The sequence below is a fragment of the Argiope bruennichi genome, chromosome 1, assembly GCF_947563725.1.
Source record: "Argiope bruennichi chromosome 1, qqArgBrue1.1, whole genome shotgun sequence".
Lineage (NCBI taxonomy): Eukaryota > Metazoa > Arthropoda > Arachnida > Araneae > Araneidae > Argiope > Argiope bruennichi.
Window position 1 is genome coordinate 58017339 of NC_079151.1, and position 19620 is coordinate 58036958.

Genomic DNA, 19620 nt, shown 5'->3' on the forward strand with positions numbered 1-19620 from the left:
AAGTATGTCCCATCATCGATAAGAAATAGCCGATCCCCATATTTCTGTACCCACCAGAGAGGCGATAACCAACCACCTCTTACCCACTATCTGAAGTTTTTCATCCTCATTTTTATGGTGACACCCTTCCCCCTCCCCCAGTGGGATTGAGAAAAGACTTAAGAAATTCCTTTACATGAAAAGAATTTTGCATGTATAGAACAGATGAACCCTTTTCCCAAATAAAGTACATGTATTAACTCACCTTGCAAAAAAGGAAGCTGCTGCCGATGGCTGAGCTGAACCAAATGTGCTTGGACATGGTGAACTGAATGATGTCCCCTGCAGCAGAGAGTGGTGAGAATACCCAGAGAACGAAAGAGAGTGGGGTATCGAAGAGCAGCTGGGTGGCATTCCCATACAGGACGTTCCAGCCACACTAGGGGATGCATAGCTACCACTGCTCGTCGCTCCACCGATAGGGGAATATGGACTCGTCATGGGTAGTTGATGTCTCGAGCCACCATGTGTTTGAGTCAAATTGTGTTCTTGGAGAGCTTTCTGACTCATAGGTGTTTGAGTGCCTGATGCCCCTGTTGTCACGAATGACGACAGAGTTGAAGACAAAATTTGCTGAAAGAAAAAAAAGTGGGAATAAATATTTCATTGTCATTAACCATAAATCATCAGTAGATTATTAAACTAGGAATAGAACCATGAATAATTTATTCAAATTTCTGAATTTTTTCAAAATAAATCGTTTTTTACAAGAATAAATTTTTGTTTATTCGTGTGAAAAAATTATGCCTTATTTTACATATTGAAATATTTGTAAAATTTTCTTTTTGGTCTGTATTTTTGGCATTTTTTAAAAAAATTAAATATTTCTACTATCTATTTCATAATACATTCAGCATGAATCATACAAAATACACTTAAATATTCAGATTCCGTAAATTTTTTGGATTCTTACAAAATTGAATTGGCAACGATCACATTAACGATCACACAACGATCACATTCGAAAAGAATAGATTACATTTGCATGTCTAAAAGTTGTTAAAGGTTTCAAGCTGTTAAAAAATATAATGAATAATGAATATAATAATGTATAATGAATGAAAATCTTATTATTTATATGAAATATTACAAGTATACTCAATACATATATGCATGAATATTGAGGACAATTTTTTTCTAAGGATAGTTATGGTTCCTTTACTGAAACACAAGACCAAGCTATATCTATATTTTCATTAAATATAATATAAAATAATTATTAATTGTAATGTCGCAATAATAAAAATTATCTCTATTATATTTTATATATGAGATGGATAAATTTACCAAAGATACAATAGCCTGAATAAAGCATATATTAATGCAAGGAAAAACTTGTTTTTCCTCGATATTAATACGAATATGATTTATACTATATGGGTAATGTAGCCCGAATTGTGAGGAAAATAGTCAAAACCATTCGACACAGAGCGACTAAATTTGGTTCATAATTTCTTCTCGGGATCCTATTATTAATTTAAAAATGATTTTCATAATAGTAATTATGGTTAATGAACATTTTAACTCTTTCTCACAATAATTTCGAAAAAGATTATTTTGAAAAATTTACTTTTACGTTGCTAAAAATTAAAAAAAAAAATGGTTTTCAGTGATGTCAATATAATATTTATGCAATTTTTCCCTACATTTTATAATTTACAAAAATATTTTTTCTTAATTTACATCAATATTTTTGATTACTTATATTACACGATTTATATCTATGCGCGTTGCGACAGTTTATCTTTTGTTTAACATGTTTCATTACAAGTTAAATCACAATAAAGTTTGTACAGTTTAATAATTAAACAATAAAATTTCAGAATACAGTTTTTGTGCGCGCGCACATTATCTCTGTTTTATCAAGGATAAAATTTAAAAATAAAATCAAAATAGGCAAATCAAGCCAAAACATTAGTTTGCAAAATTGTTTAGAAATTAGTGGATAAAATCTTAATAAACTATTTGGTATTTACATTATTTTTAAAAATATCTTTTAATATGAATTAAATTTTTTTTTCTGTATTGATGTCAGAAAAAATAAAAACCAGCAAATGTTAAGATCTCTAAATAATGTCAATAATTCTAATTTTCTGAGCGAGCATACTTAAAAATGCAAAAAAATATCAAAAATACCTATGCCAAAGAAGAAATGTAGGAAAATTATGAATTTTGGTTATTATGCTTAAAAAATGTATTTATATAACCGATATCGATATCCCTGGTAAATATTTCAAATTATTCTAACGTTTTAATAGTAAATAACAAGAACATATAGAAAGTTTTGGTATACGTATTTTAAAAATATTGTTCTTTAAAAGCATTCTTATATTAGACATCCCAAAAGAGATACATGTATTATGTATGAATGCACACGAGCATTATACATCTATTTTTGTATGTAAATGACATACAGAAATACATAAAGATACATACTATTTGTTTGTATTATTAAAATTATTCTACATTGAAGTGACATGTAATAGTAAGAGTAACTTTCTGTACACAAGACTCCCTCCGAAATCAAATTCAGATATTAAAAAATTATTTCACCTTGTAATAAAAAATTAGAAACCCAATTATAAATTAGATGGATTTTACTGTTCGTACCATATATAACTATTTAAACAATATTAATAATTTATTTCTATAATGAATTTCTTTAATATTTCACACATAATTGCTTAAGGGATATGTATTTGATACAGAAAATATAAGTAATGGAGATATTCTTCAAACCATATTTTGTCAGCAAATGCGTTCAATCATCATAATCCCCTTTGATCGCATTTTTAAATCTTACACACGGTTATAAAACGACGCTCAAGTACCCCTTTTATAGCCCGAAAAGCGATAAAACAAACACAAACATTCTTTTGTTTTCCCACATTTCACAGTAACACGTATTTCTTTGCACATGCTACCGAGGCATATTTTTTTTCTTTCCACTTTCGCGGAAGTGAAGCATGTACTCAAAGGGAAAGAATATTTTACTCTCTCTTATTCTCGCATGGAAGCAATTTTTATTTTTATTGCTCATGAAGATTATTTATATGCTTTTATTTTCGTTTTCGTCCCGCTTTCTTCATAAAGGGAAAACATTCACTAAGACATAGAGAGACGAATTTGTATGCATCTGTTTTCAATTTACAATGTATTTTTAGTCATGTTTTGTTTAAAAATTTATTGGCTATATTTTATTATATAACATCCATTATAAATCCAATTATTTCTTACTTTTATTTTAAAATGTTTGCATTATTTAAAAATAAAAACTTCATATCAAAATTTCCGGAAATTAACATTTTAATCTATTTAATCTGTCACGATTTTTCCCTTCATATTTTATAATTTATAGTTAAGTAATATTAATTTGGATTCTAATTTTCCAAGTTTGCGGCACACCTACAGTTTTAAATATTTCCATTACATCCGATAATTTTCTTAAAAATATTCCAAAATTCCAATTACAGTGTTATTTAAAACTATTGCATGTTTATAAACTTGATTCTAAATAATAAAAGATGTATGTATCTTCAGTCATTTGCTGATGCACGCAAAAGAGTTAGGACAAACCTGGGGATACGTCCTAATGAAATGAAAACCAATAAAATAATTTGGATGATTTAGAACAGTCCCAGAATATATATGCGGCTATGGAACAAGTACCACAGTTTTCAATAATGAACTACTGAATGAATGTTCCTCGTGTAACCAGAATTAGTCACATAGTGTAAATTTTTAACGTATCCCAACCCTCCGTTTATCTTCTTTCTGTATTGTATTAAAATTTTATATTTTTTCTACAAGAATTGTACGACCAATATCAATTACAAACAAAATAATTTAAATGATTTAGAAAATTCGTAGAATATGTGTGCTGTTGAATAGGTAGCGTTGTGCTCTATAATGAACTGCTGAATGTAATTTGTTCGTTTCAGAAGAAGTCACATAATGTAAATTTTAAAAACTCCAAATGCCCTCAACCTCACGCTTATGTTCTTTCTATATTGTGCTCAATTTTTTTATTATTTAAGAATCTAATTATTTTATTATTAAGAATTTATTTTTTAAGAATCAAAGGACCAATATTAATTATTAAGAGATGTTATAACCTTTTGTAAGTTAGTAACTACTTTGTTTTCAACTAGTCACTTTTGGAAATCAGCTAGTTCATCAAAAATATTGGTTGTGTTTAATTTCCATCAAATCTCTAAGAAATATCTTGCTTTCATGAATATTTTCAGCATCAAATTGTGGCAAACGTTAAAACAGAAAAATTTTAATACTTTTAAATGTTTTTTATGTTTCCACGATATCATGGAATCATTGAAAAAAAAGTACTTGAAAAATTTATTTCACGATTTTTTTTTGTGGTAATGTAATTTTACTTTCAGATTCTTCATTTAAGCCTCAAGGATAGTAAACAAAATTCTTCCACTTTAGCTTTCCACAACGGAAGAATATTATCCGATTAAATATTTGAAGAAACAATAAAAACGTTTAAAAATTATTGTTAATAATTAGGTAAAATATATATTTATAAAAAGATGTCAAAAGTCACTAATAATATGCTATAAATAATTTGGAATCACTAAAAAATAATTATTTCTATTTAAAACGGATTAAAACATTTTTGTTCCATAAGATTTCAGGAACGCCAAAATTCATTTTATTTTTACTTTATAAAAAATCTCGTTCCTAGGTACACATTCCCACCATCGGTATTTGTACCAAATTTGGTTTCAATATTATAAATAAGCAGAAATGACCGAATATATAATTTAAAAAATGCTGTTATTTGAAAGATACGCTTATAATTTGTTTTTTGGAAACTTATTTTACATATAAAAATCAATGAAATATTTCCATTCAAAATTTGGAGACGTCCGGTTTTATCATCTATGATATATTTATTTTTGCTGATAATAATTCAAATACGCACGCTTTGTTCAGACGCAATGACGCATAATGAAAGCTAAATTAACTGACCGGTGCAAATCGCAATATTCTGGGCTATGTGATCGAGGCAAAATAGACCTCATTACGATCAGCACATATGGCGACTCTTCATACTGTGATACGACCACAAAGGACTTTCTAAGAACAATAGTACTATTGTTGTACCAACCATTTAAGCAATGATTGATCTCCAGTCCAGAAATTTCTCATCTTCACTTTTAAGTTGCCAACCCCTGGTGGATTTAGTTTAATCATACTTACGTTTTGTTTTGAAGCGACACATGAGGATATTTTGGGACAGATCTTATAATTTTGGATCGTGATCAGAAGACTAATCTCTTCCAGTGGACTGTTCATAAATAAGACATTTTAGAGGAATGGAAAAGCGACATTATTTCTACTGTGCAAACTGACAATGGAGGTGCTATTAGTACCTAAATTTTTTATGTCTAACATTTGAATTTCGGCTTTGGCAATATGACAAAGACCAAAAGAGGCTTTTAATCCAAAGAGGTGTGATTTGTCATTTACTTCATGTTCGTGTTCATGTGATGGCTGAAATGACATGGAATGATGTTATATCATGTTATGCCATGCCATGCCATGTTTTGTTGTATTTAAAAGAAATTTAAGTAACGAGATAATAGATGCGCCTTGATGAAACCAATAACAATAAAGAAATTTATTGTAAATATTACAATTTCACATGATATCTCAACCCACGAATATCATCTGACTCATTTCTGAATTCAAAACGTTAAATTAAAATTCATTAATAAAAGCTAACAAATCTGATTTCAAAATGATCTGTCCTTGAACTCAGGGAATTGCTCAACATGCTCAAGATGGAAGCAAAGATACCAAGCTAAATGATCGTCTCGAGAACTCCATTTAAGACCAAAAGTGGCAGTTTAAAACTTTAGGGCAACTAAAAAGAACAGTTTTAACGTCCAACAGAGATTCAAAACTTTATAAGCAAAATCTCCGAACTAATTGACACGTAATACAGAACAGCCGCGATGTGCAATCTAGACCATTCCTCCACCACCTTGCAGACGGAGCATCTCAGATAAACTAGAGAGAGGAGAAACACAACTCATCCCGCAGAAAAGCCTCTAGAACAAAGGGAGCAAGGGCTCACTTAACTTGATGAGGAGAAGTCTACAACGTCGAGGAGGAAGAAACTTCTCAAGAAAATATCTCTTAACTATTCCGGCTTCGCAACGCAAGTGCTTTAAAGAGCAACAGTATGCGATTCTTTTCAAACGCATTCGGCGAATTAATTGCTCTCATTAGGCTACTCGTTAATTACCCCATCCCAGGCTGTTCTTGGGGGTGCACAACTTCCGCAACAGTCGCCCTTCACTTAATGTGGCAATTTGGATCCCGTGGCCCCGCTTTATCCGGCCTCTTTCTAATTGCGGGCGACACGAGGGGAATTTTCATCTATTACTTCTTAATTTCCAATTCGCTAGCCCCGGGTCGACTATTGTGCAGTTTTGCCGGGGCCCTTCAAGAAGTCGTTCGTGCTAAAAGCGTGCGCGCCGGGGCGTAATTAGGAATTAACTGCGTAGTTAGTGGGGTTTAAAGTGCTGAAACCAAACGTTTGGGCTGCCCCCGGATAAAAGAAAGAAGGGGGGGGGGAGGGGTAATTGTTTAACGGTCGGGATCTCGTTTTAAAATGTTAGGAGGAGTGTAAAAGTATGCCCCGTTCTGATCTGGGAACACTTACTGAAGGAGAACGCATTAGTCTTCGCTATCACTTTTACGACAGTGATAAGCTTAAGTCCAAGTTCCTTTAAGAGGAGATTGAATGATGTACGACGTTGATCAGTCGATTGACTCAATTAGCGTCAAAAGTACTCAGTAGCTACATATTTAGCTAAATCTGAAATTAGAAATAACCTAAAACGTATATAAAAATAATCACGCTTTTCCAGTTCTTTCTTTCTCTCGCGATAAAATGTTAAATAATTGCTTGTACACCATATTAGATTACAGTTATTCTTAACATATCATATTTTAAAATAATTACTAGCGCCAGTTTCAAGAAAATATTGATGGTTTGACTTATTTATGATTGTAAAGATCGAAAAAGGACGTAGTAGATACGGAAAATAAAGCAAGATATTTCTTAACATTTTGTAATAATCATCTTTGAATAATGAAAATAAAGAAATGAATATATAAATAAACTTTGTCATAATTTTCTGTAACCCTTCATTGAAAAATGAATATAAAGAAATAAACCCCTAAACACACCCTAACATTCTGTAACCTTTCGTTTAGTAATGAGAATAAAGTAAGTTTTGTTTAGATTCACTCTGAATATTCATCATTAAACTTGGATAAGTAAAATAAAAAAAAGGAATGTTTAAACATACTATATGACAGTTTTCTATAAGGGTGTGTCAAGCACGATTCTTATATGGTTCATATATTGCTCTTTTATTTAACTACAATGTTTTCATGTTTGATTTTTATTATTAAATATCTAGGATATGTTTATCTTAGTATTTGATAACTATTTCTCAAATTTATAAAATCTTACTCTAACCATATTCATTGCAAAGATTGAAATTTATAAAACCCACAACCATAGTAAGATAAAAAAAAACTATTAGCAATAGTTGGAATTATTTTAGGCAATTATTTCACAGTTACCAAATGACTGTCTGACCGCCTTAAATCAAATTCGTCTTAAAGCAAATGAAACAGTATAGATTTAAAATAGGTAAATAAGAAGAAAAAAATTATTCACGACGATCTCACACATCAAAAATGTGATTTTTGACTACAGTCCCTTTGTAACTGAAAATGAAATTCTGTTAGTTCCCACATGTCGAAAGTTTTAGAAGATAATTGAAAGAATACGAAGGCATTTCTATTGTTTTCGATGAGGAATCTAAATTAAACTCAAACGATCTGTTAGGCAAACAGATTTATATCAAAATATACCCAAGCGCATATTTGGAATATCCTAAACCAAATATAATAGAGTATTAATGCTTTTTAAAGTCACAGGATAAACGTACCATCAAACTCATCAATTTTTAAATGTCAGTTGCACAATGCTGAAAGTCCGGAGATTAAGCTGCTATTTTTTAATAACTTCAGAAAAAATATTATTAAACACTGTGATTACATAATAATTTTTAACAATCAAATCAATAATAGGTTCATTACCAACAATTATATAATTATTATTTTGATATAATATGTCATTACCTATTGCGGAGAAAAAGACTGAGGTAAATTCTTGCCAGACTTTTCAATGAAACATACATCGAAATATCATTTTTTAAATCTGAATCTTTCATGAAAGTGCCTTCATTTGTTAATAATTCATTAGCTAATTAAATCACTCCGAATATATAACTAATTTTATTTAATAAACTAAACGAATCTTTTTTTTTCTCAAATTAATCTTAATAACATAATTTTAATATACGATCCATATGAAAATACTCTTTTCAAAGTCTGAAAAACTGAACTGAATGCCATTAAAAACAGAGCTTATAAAGATAATTAATGAAACAATGTTTTCAGAAAAATTTCAAATCATTTCTTAGTACAAAAAAAAAATAATAATGCTTTATTCACTGTTCTAGACAGGGAAATAGATTCGATTTTCATTATGCGTATAAATTAAAAATACTTTTTTTTTCAATTTAATAATCGAAAATAAAGCACTCTTATCTTTCATTTCGCTTTTCCTCATCTCATTTGATAGATCAATTATAATTTATTGTCACAACAAATAACGAAAACGAAAACTATTTACGACTCAAATTTTTGTTATTCAATATCTTATTATTTTAATTAATTTAATTTGTTTTGTTTTATTCCATGTTTATATGAATAGAATTTTGAAAGGAGTTTTTCACTAACTTCTAAATTTGTTGAAGGCATGAAATTTTGAGCATAACAAATGATAACAATTAACATTAATTGATGATACTGATATAATGTAATTCAAACTCTATAAATATACTCTGCAAGAAGTATCCAGTATCAATAGAAAAAGTATATATGGTTTTATGGTTTAAAAAAAGAAAGTAACGAAATCATTCAGTGAATAGGATTCTTAATGCTTCAGTAAATGTTTTGACATGCGAAAAGTCTAATTTATGTAACAGTTCATTACACTTAAATATTACCTTTTCATTCAACAATTGAAGGCAAAACCAAGTCTCGCAATTTTTTGGGTTAAATTTCTTCTAAAAGTAATGATCTAATTTTGAGCGTTCCTGTTTCCTCTTGAAATTCAAATTTAGAAATTCTATTTTCTATTAAACTTATTTTATTTTTACTAACTTCATTTTAATTAAGAATAGCACAAAGAGATTATAATCTTTTCTCCTTTTTTAACTTCGACATTAAGACGTATTGTTCAGAAGAAGAAAAGAAGGAAGTTGAAAGAGTACCTTTCAATATTGAAAAAAAAAAAAAAAAAACTTTCTCAATAGCCCCAAACGATTGTTTTAAACGCAAAAAAAAAAAGAAAAAAAAAACGTAAATGGTGAAATTACATACATATAAAATTACAGGTCTTTTAATAATCATTTAACTAATAAACTGAATTTATAAGTTATAAATACACAGATTTATTCATCAATTTATTTGCAATAATTGATGGATTTAAGTAATATGTGGCTGTATGCAGTACATATTATGAAATGGCATTTTTAATAAGATGGTCAATTGAGTATCATATTTCATCACATTTTTAACGTGATAATAATATAATTTAAATTAATATTGCTTATTTTATTAATTTTATTAGTTTAAATTTGCCTTTATTAATGCATTATGACCCCAGACTGCCAGAGATCCATATTTGAACACAATAATTTTCATGTAGATGTTCGGTTTTATAAATATTCTAATATCTAAGTGAGCATTACGAAGTAGATAGAAGCATGGCATGTATAATTGATAAAATGTTAATATTATTCTAATATTTCATCATTCATAGAATCTGTATTTAAAAGAAAACATTTATTTCCCAACAAGATAAATATTTTTTAATCAAACTTCTTGCAAACTACCTTAGTCTAATAGTACTAAGTGGGTGCCTTTCCTAGTTAAAAATCGCCACTATTTGCATTCACATATTCATCTTTTTTAACGTGTCATCTACTTTTCCTATTACAAAGATATAGTAAATTGTTAACCTTAAATATTTCCTTGCAATTTTTGTGATAACAGTTCTTTATTTTGCATTTGCTTTATAATTGACGAAGTGAACCTGGAAAACAGAAAAGTAATAGATTTTAATGCAATTTTCTATAAATTTAACAAACTACTTCACTGAAACCTTCCAACATGCCTACAGAAATTAATTTTTAAGCTTGTTTTAACAGTATAAATGTAACAATTTTAGATTTTACAAATTAGATAAAACAATCACCATGGGCGATTCTAAAAGTTAGAGCCAAAAAGCAAATTTTAGCTCCAAGAATTTGAGATTCCTTGATAAGAAATCTGAGGTTCCTTGATAAGAAATCTGAGGTTCCTTGACATGCGCAATCATCGCTCTAAATGTCCCTAAATTGCTAAAAATACAGACGTCAACAAAATAAATTTTATTTCCAACAAGTTTGACAGATACTACGTAGAAATCCTGAACCTTAGCACAATTTGTGCCTTATCTCTAAATTGATGACAAAACAAAGCACAGTTATTCAGGAGCTTGCTGGCTCTTTAAATATGAAAATATATGCTGTATTCTGTAACATTTCAATTCTGTGAATTTTCTTTTCTTCCCAAAGTTGAAACCTTGCTTGAAATGTCAAAGATTCGAAACGAATAGACGAGAAAGAAGAAAATTCTCGTTCATTCTTTACAGAAATGAAATTCGTTCAAAAAAATCTTTAAAGAAGTATAAAAATGCTATAAAATCTATCTATATATATATATATTTAATTTAGAAAACTTAAAAGTTTTATATATTTTTAAACAAGTATTTATAATAGATGCCTGAAATACGGGAAGCTAGAAATATGAAAACATTTTTCTCCTGTGCGATTATAAACTACTATGATAACTAACAAAAAATTTTAAGGATTATTAAAATATTTTAAAATCAAAGTTTATATCTTTTTACTAATTTTCATAAATATATGATTGCATACAGAAAAATAATTTACTTAAGATTCAGTGCATTTTAATAATTCTTTATGAATGCTCTTAAAATTTACTTTTTACTATTATTAATAATTTTAAATCAAAATTAATTTTGAATCAAGTTACTATTAATGTTTAATATCTTTTCTCATGAATGTATAAGATAAAATCTTCTGCTATAAATTTTATTGCAATGATAGACGTTTTCGATTATATACAAACGGCATAAGAAAATCCCATGAGAAATATATCAAAAATGGAATTGGAATTCCTTTTGTCCTAAAGCCATCAGTGACATAAAGTAAAAAAAAAAAAAAAAAAAAAAAAAAAAAGGCGAATGCGAAAAAGCTCCACTCTAACTCTTCGAGAACCTAAAGCCATTTGAAGTAGTTCTAACGATCTTACAGTGAGTCACTTCCTCAGAACAAAATCATATTTTTCTGACATTTATCCCCTATAAAAATTGCATTCCGAAGAATAAAATGAAAAAAATAAAAAACAAAACATTGAAGTATTTATTTCTAATCTTTTTTTTTCATTCAGTCTATGACTAATGGATTTAGAGCCATTAATATTTCTTTCATAAGAGAATGTATTAATATTTTATTGCTAGAATAGAATTGAGTAAATGTTTGAGTATGTGTAAGATAAATTAGTCAACCTAAAAACCGCAGGCGATAAATAAGACCACAGAACAAAAAGCTTATTATTATTGTTGAAAAACAATGACATTAAGGTATATTAATTTTTTTGCATTGATTTAATTATATCCTAAAAAATATTTTTTTCATTTTGAGTACTTAATTTTTATTTCTATTATATGATAATTCTAATATCATTTCAATTAATGCATTTTTTATTTTTTTTATTTTTAGTAGCATAAATGAAACAACTGATCCATAATATTAGAAATATTTCAAAAGTATTGGTAAACAATTAAAGAAATTTAACTGTGGGTATGTAGATTTTAAAGCAAAATAAAGCTTTTCATAAGTTAATTATTTAAATTTAATCTAGAAACTTTTAACTTTAATATTATAATATAATTTAAAAATTTAAAAAAATCTCATCAAACGAGAAGTAAAGAATTAATATTTAATGACACATAAGCTCAAATATGAAGAATTATCCATTTTAACTTCTGCTAAATTATAAGAAATGTAGAGTTATTCATTTTAATGTCTGATAAAAATAGATAAAGAAAAGAAAAATCTTTGATAAATAATATTAGCAAAACAGGAAAAATTCTTTCTAATTTCGAATATGATTCCCGATACACTCTCGCTTTGGAATATTACCAATTCTTACTGTTTCTCAATTTATGATCTCTATAATACACATTTCTTTCTTCATTTTGATACTTAATATGCTTCTGTAAACCGAACTTTCTTCCTACGGTTGAAATATTTTATAAAGAAAAAAAATGTTTGAATTAAACAAAACAGTTTTCTATATTTTTTTCCAAAAAATTTAATATATCGAAATTAATTCTTCAGTTCCCCACAGCGATCAAAATAAACAATGCTGAATTTCTTTCTTTTGGCATATAATCTGCTAAAAGTCCTAGGAATGTATCCTATATGGCATCTAAATTAATACCTTTCACGAGCCGAAAAAGAGGGGGAACATCTCAAATCTTCAAGAAAACATACGCTGTAGATTAAAATTACCTTTCAAGTCTTATTTTCTCCAAATGATGAAATTCAAACATTCTCCAATAGACGATATAAAAGCACAAGTTAACAATAAAAAATTGTTTCTTACAACTAAAACAAATAGATCTTTGACGCAGTAATCTGCTGTCGAATTCTGAATTTCTTAGTCTGCCAAAGAGGTTTCAGAAAGGATTTACATATAAGATAAATTCCTCCGTACATCATGTATAATGTTTGAAAATCCGAACTTTTAAAAGAAAAAGCATTTTTTTAAAATCATTTCTTAAAATTTCGAAAAAAATCAGAAGTGAAAAACATAATTTCTTCACTTCCTCCAGAAACACCAACGAACCATCTCCATTTGCCACAGATACATCACCAAGAATAGCCCCACTTTCATTAACGACCAGATTTAAACTCCAGAATTTCCTTTCATATCCACGAAAACGAATAAACACTTTGACACATTTTAAAAGATATATCCTAATGATATGCAAAACCGATGTCTTCACCAGGAATACAGTGGGGGAGGAGGGGGGTCAAAAGCGTTGACGAGAGCAAGAACGATGAGCTGTCGTCAGCTAACTTGTGCTCTGACGAACTTTTTTATGAGTTTCCCGGTTTTCTCTCTTTCTTTCTCTCTCTTTTTTCTTTTTAAAAGCTCTTAGTCTTAATTTTGTTATTTTTCAGGAAGCCGTCCGTAGAATCGATAGGCAGCTACTTCATGCTCAACTTATTATAAGTCGTTGGTACAATTTGATTACTTTTTATGGAAGCCGCTGTCAGTTTTTTTTTTCTGTCGTCATCATCCTGCTATAAATGTATGAACCCTTCCATTTTTTTTATACGCATCTTTCATTTTTTTTTTTTGTCAAAGAAGCTCTTTATTTCGTTATATTACTTAGTTGAAACATGACATAACATGACGTTGCTAGTTTTTTTTTTTTTTTTAACTTCTTGTAAAGGTGAAAGAAAAACGCAAAAAATATTGCAATTTTGTTCTTTTTTCTTTTTTTTTTCTTGCTTGACGATTAACACGAGCTATGACATTAAAGAAAGATTAGTTAACTGAGAAAGGTTTTTTTGCGGTGAAATCAGTCTACCGTAAGCTGTTAACTTTATTATATACTTCCGCTGTTAATCAATTACACAATTAGCTCCTGGTCTGTTTTTATTATATTGCAAAGATATGGTATCGCTGTTTTAGATACTTGCTGCTTTATCTAGATTGCTAGAGGCTGGCAATTATTTTTCTAAATGTAAACGCTAGCAAACTAAACATAACTTAGGCAACTGTTATTTTCAAATAGCAAAACAAAGCAAATATAACTTAAAATATAAAGGCCAACCCTTCCCATAATGGGACTCAGATATATGAAAAATTTTCGAATCCTAAAATAGTTTTTAAAAAATAAAAAGATTTAAAATTAATATTAAACGAATATAATAAAATATTAATTTATTTAAATATGTTTATTTTATTTTAGGATTTTTCTAGACTCTGTGACGCATCACAATTAAAAATGTTAACAATTTATTACTTTTATAGCTCTGAAACACAGGATCTCCACTGCGAGAAATCCGGCCATGAAACATACTTCCATTATTACCATTAGTAAGCTCACAAAATTTTTTCATCACACCCTTGTTGAGGAGGCCCTGTTCAAATGCATGAAAGAAGCATAGTAGAAGTTAATATTAATAAATAATTATCACTAAAACAAGTCAACGAAGTTATCGAGACAACCGCATCTTCTCGCAAAACATTCTTATATCCCTTTATAATGCTGAAATTTGTAATTTAGGCTCACGGAAAAACATTCGAGAACGCGAATAAATAAATTCGTACTGTATAATTTTTCGTTTTTGAAAACATGAAAAAGGAACAAATTAAGCTTTTAGATCTTGATGGCTATGAGGGCCACCTCAAGTCATGTGACTTGGGTGCATTAAATTCGTTACATTTTCCGTATGACCTGGTGATGTCAATATGAATAAGAAAAGGATATAAATAACAGAAAAAAATGGTAACTATTAAATTTTATGTTTAAAAACTTGATTAAACCTGCTGTGACCGAACTCATGGCCCTTTTACAATGGAAGTCTCAGTGTACTGTTGAAGTATCGGTACGTTTAGTGCTAAATCAATCTATTTCATAAATCTATATCTTCTTTCTTATATTAAGCTTCTATAAATTCTGAAACAGTGCAAAATTTCTTAAATGTTTCCTATTCGGATTTTTTTTCGAAATAAATTAACTGAATCAATCTTGTATATTTCACAATAACACTTTTGTATCAAAAAATTCGACCCAAAAATGTGTATATTTATGGAACAATATATGTCAAAATATAATTGGTAATATTTAGGGAGAAAAGTAACTTAATATATACCTTAGAAGTTTCCATGAATAGTTTCCTCTTCATTAATTATTTTTTCTCTTAAAAAGGTATTTATTGAAATAATTTTGTACTTGAAAGTTTTACTTTTCAATTTAAAATTTCAATGGAATTTGATTCGAATGCTGATAATTGCGATTAAAATATACTATTGTTAATGATGCATCGGATATTTATAATTTATTTACATAAAACGAATTAATGTACAAAAAAAATTACGGGATAGAAGATCATATCTTTGACATTAACCCTTTGCATTTAGAAAAGTAATTCGATGCATATTTATTCACTTAATACAAGATCTTGTTTAATGCTCCAATATATATATATATATATATATATATATACAATTTTTTAAGTTGAAAATTATTCTGCGGCTTTTTACTACTCTGTAGGTATTTATAACAATCAAAAATCGAAAATAAATAAAATGTCAAAACGGTCTTGAACGGTGAGTGAGAGGCACCATCCGAGTGCTAAGGGTTAAAGACTCGAGAGAGAATGTGAAATATCGTACTTTTAAATCGATTCCAGTAACAAATACAATTAATCGCCATGAAATTTGCAAAACAACATTATCGAAAAAAATTTCATAATTCATAAAAAAAATAGTGTAAAAAGTAAGAAATTGCGAGAAACAAAACACAACAGATTGCATATTAAACTGAAAAGATCGATGCAGAACTAAATAATATAATGCTTGTATTCGAAATGAAACAGAAAAAAAAATTGTATTTTTTATTTCATCTATTATGCTGCCCACTGGCGAGTATACTACTATTTAAATTCTTCTATATTCTAAGGATTAATATCCTTAACATATTTCGCTCAGCATTTACAAAACAAAATACAGTGTAATTGCATTATCAAGCTTACACCATTTTTCTAGTCACACTTTCCATGATACATCTTTATTTTCTCAGTCAGAAGCATTTATCACGTATTTACCGAACACCCAGTAATTCAGAAGCCGGTGTAATTTATGTTCGGCAACCCGTACTAGGTTTTTACCACAAATTGAATTTCCTAATAAGACATAAACAGAATTCGACAGTAATTGAATTTGACTGAATTTATTAGTTCACTTCTGGCGCTGCGGGTACTTATGATAAACATAAGCTTTCAATACAAGGACAAGGAAAAAGGACAACTTTAAAGTTCCGTGAATATTTTACGGAATATTCAGATGGAATAAATCCTCTGGGAATTATATTATTCAAAGTCAAAAGTTTTATTCTTATTAGGATCATTATCCAGGGCATGGACATTCTTTTTTTTTATTTCTTTACAAGGTAAGGGTATTGAGGATGTAAAATTTGTTCCGGAGATTGTCATTGGAGAAAAGATCATTCTTTTTTTCAGGGAAATGATGTTTTTACATATGCAAATGAGACGCATAAGAAATTGTGGCACTTTCAATAATATTGAGAACGAATGGAATAGTCTATTTTTATGGTGTTTTTAAATGAAAAAAGCAAATGTTTACGAGACATATTTCGAAAAGAATAGTAATATTAAGAGATTACAGTAGAAACATGATTTGGGAATGTTTTTTTAAGAAGGAAGACGTGTGTTGTTGTTATAATTTACTCTTTATTAATTTGTGTAGAATTTTTATACTATACATCGGAAAATCGCAGCAATTTTGGATTATTACGTCACTTACGTTATAAACTCTGTGTTATAAAGTCTCTTTTTCATCGAAGAGATATTTTTAAACATGTAAATAGAGGCATAATAGACTATAGAACTTTCAATATTATTGGAAATGTGTGGAATGGTTGTCTTTTAAAATTTTGCTTGATTGTAAAGTTTTAAATAAAAAATTGCTATAGAAATGTGATTTATTTTCATAAGAATATACATCCAAAAATATTTAAGAAGCATTATATAGATAATTTATCTTTTTTAATGCAAATAAAACGAGATGAGTATTGATTTTTAGAAGAACCAAATAATAGCACTATTTTGAAAAATGTATATTTACTAATTTAATTACAATTGGAAACCTCTTTAAAAATATCAATCTACAAAAATATGCTTTTTATAAAATAAAATGTTGAATGATACTTCTTCATAATAGGAAAGATTATGTGGATGTATATTGGCAATTAAAAGGGCAAACGATTTAATTTAGAATTATTCACAAATATAATTTGAAGGGTGGGAATGTCCTTCAGGTAGAGAGTTTTTATTTAATAAACAAACAAAATGTTGCCAATTTCTGGCATAAATTCCGAAAATACTATTTCACGTAAAATTATTTTTAATGAAATACTGCATTCAATTGCTAATGAAACAAACTGTCTTTTTAATGATATCAATTTATTTACTGTTTCAATTTTGTTTTAAATTTTGAGATAGCTTTATTTTTTTACATAATTTTAAACAATAGATTTCGATACTACAATGAAATTGAAGCATTTCTCACTGAAATTTAATCGCGAGTTCTCCATCTGTAGTTGGAAGTTAAAAAAAGGGGGTCTATTACCAGAGCAATTTGTACAAAGAGAAAGAAAGTGAAGTCACAGTATCGCGAAAGATACATGTCGCTAAAATATGGACGACCATTAAAACAATTAAGTTTTTAATGACTCTACTATGTCATGATACTTGACTGAAATTGGGAATATTCATTTACACAAAAAATAGAAAAAGTTAAAACTTGTTAAAATAGCAGGATTCTTATGTTTACAATTTTAGGTTTAAAAACATTTTTTTGAAGGAATCATAAACATTAAAGCTAATCATATTTAATGGAGATTAAACGCAACTAATATTCTTGGAAAAGCAGCTAGTCGAGAAAGCTGACTTATACATAAGTTAACAATGAAAGTTGTGTCCTCAGAACTTTCTTGCATACACTCTAATAAAGGTATTACCCCAGAGAAATACTAAATTCTGGTGTGAATTTAGATTTTTCCTGAATTTATCGTGTGATTCTTGCCGAGGGTTTTTTTAATGATTACTCCATGTTATGCAGTTAATTATATCCTAAAATCGAATTTATGTTTTAGAACAATTTTTTTTCCTACCGATTGAAATAAAAATATTAAACAGAACTACACCTGTAGCTGCAAAGTCACATAACAAATTTTATATATTTAAGTCAATGTGTGTTTCAGTTATCGCGTTTTCATGTTTCTGAAAGCATAGACCGACCGACAGATAATCAATCCTTTATTAGATTTGTCTCAAAATTTGGAAGATGTTTACACTATATATTTTTTAGACTCTTTTTGTTTTGTAGTTATCATGTTAACTTTTATTCGGACAATCGGACAGACAGACATCTTCTGGACGGATTTTCCTCCAATTTTGTTACAAATTTACAAATTTTATCTGAAGACCGTATATCAATTTTCATCTGTCTAGTTGTAAGCGTTTTTGAGTTATCTTTCTCTCAGACAGACGGATGGACGGACATTTTTCACAAGTGTTCGAACCTGAGTTCGAAAAAGTCGAACTCAGGAAGGCATAAAACATAGAGATTCGTCAAAATCCCTAGTTCGAATTTTTTGACGGTTAATATACTCCCTCTATACTCCGTAAACGAGAAAAAAAAAAGATAAAATAGCAGAAAATACTTTATCAAATATATAAATATAATCATATAAATGCGTTTGGAGGCAAATGATTTATGTTTTAACAAATAAAAAATAAAATAATTAAGCATTTTTGCGAAATAAATGAGAATGTAGAAAAACCTAAGAAAGAATATCTGTCTGATTCTTAATATTACATGGTGTTATTTGGTCCAAGTAATTACGAACAAAGTTTCCTTGGGTTGGCAAGAACAGGCCTGTAATCGGTTAAGCATTATCCAATAATACGAACATGATCCCGTGAAAACTTTTCTTTTTCCTCATTAAAGACCACCCTTAAGCATTTACAGATAATCGATATCCTCATTAGTCTTTTAAATGGGTGTAAAAATAGTTAAAAGCTCTTTTTTTTGCTCTATTCCATGATGATCGATAAGCTTTAGCAAGCTCGATAATTGTGATGGATTTTGTAAAATGCGGTTTCTTTCACCATTTTTTTTCCACGTGGCTTCAGGTTTAACACTTTCTTTTGGATGAAAAAGGAAATTTTAAGCAAGGGGCTGAAAACTGCTCAAAAAGTTTTATTCTGGCGTATCTTGAAATCAGTTTCAAACAAATGATTATCTTGATTTAAAAAAAAATCTTGCCTTTTTTTATTGAAATTCACTTTTTAATTTATTGAAATTTGAAGAGTGGCTGATAGTGATACATTATCTATATATTTTGTATTTTAGTTTTTTTTTATTATTGTTCAAAAAGATTATATTTTTCAAGATTCAGCTAAATTTTGAGAGCACTCTTATCATGCAATTAAATGCTCAAGGATAAGACTTACACTCATTTCACACTAATTTTTTTTATAAAAAAATTATATCTTATAGTAATAGATT

General features: G+C 28.6%; 1 protein-coding gene across 4 annotated transcripts in view; it reads right to left on the reverse strand.

Moving 5' to 3' along the window:
- Positions 1 to 19620, reverse strand: part of LOC129956775 (kinesin-like protein KIF26B) — a 617661-nt gene that overhangs the window by 410182 nt on the left and 187859 nt on the right. For all 4 annotated transcript variants that reach the window (XM_056068736.1, XM_056068835.1, XM_056068924.1 and 1 more), the window contains one exon: positions 245 to 612. In XM_056068736.1, coding sequence (XP_055924711.1) covers positions 245 to 612 — 368 coding nt within the window. The remainder of the gene's footprint in view (positions 1 to 244; positions 613 to 19620) is intronic.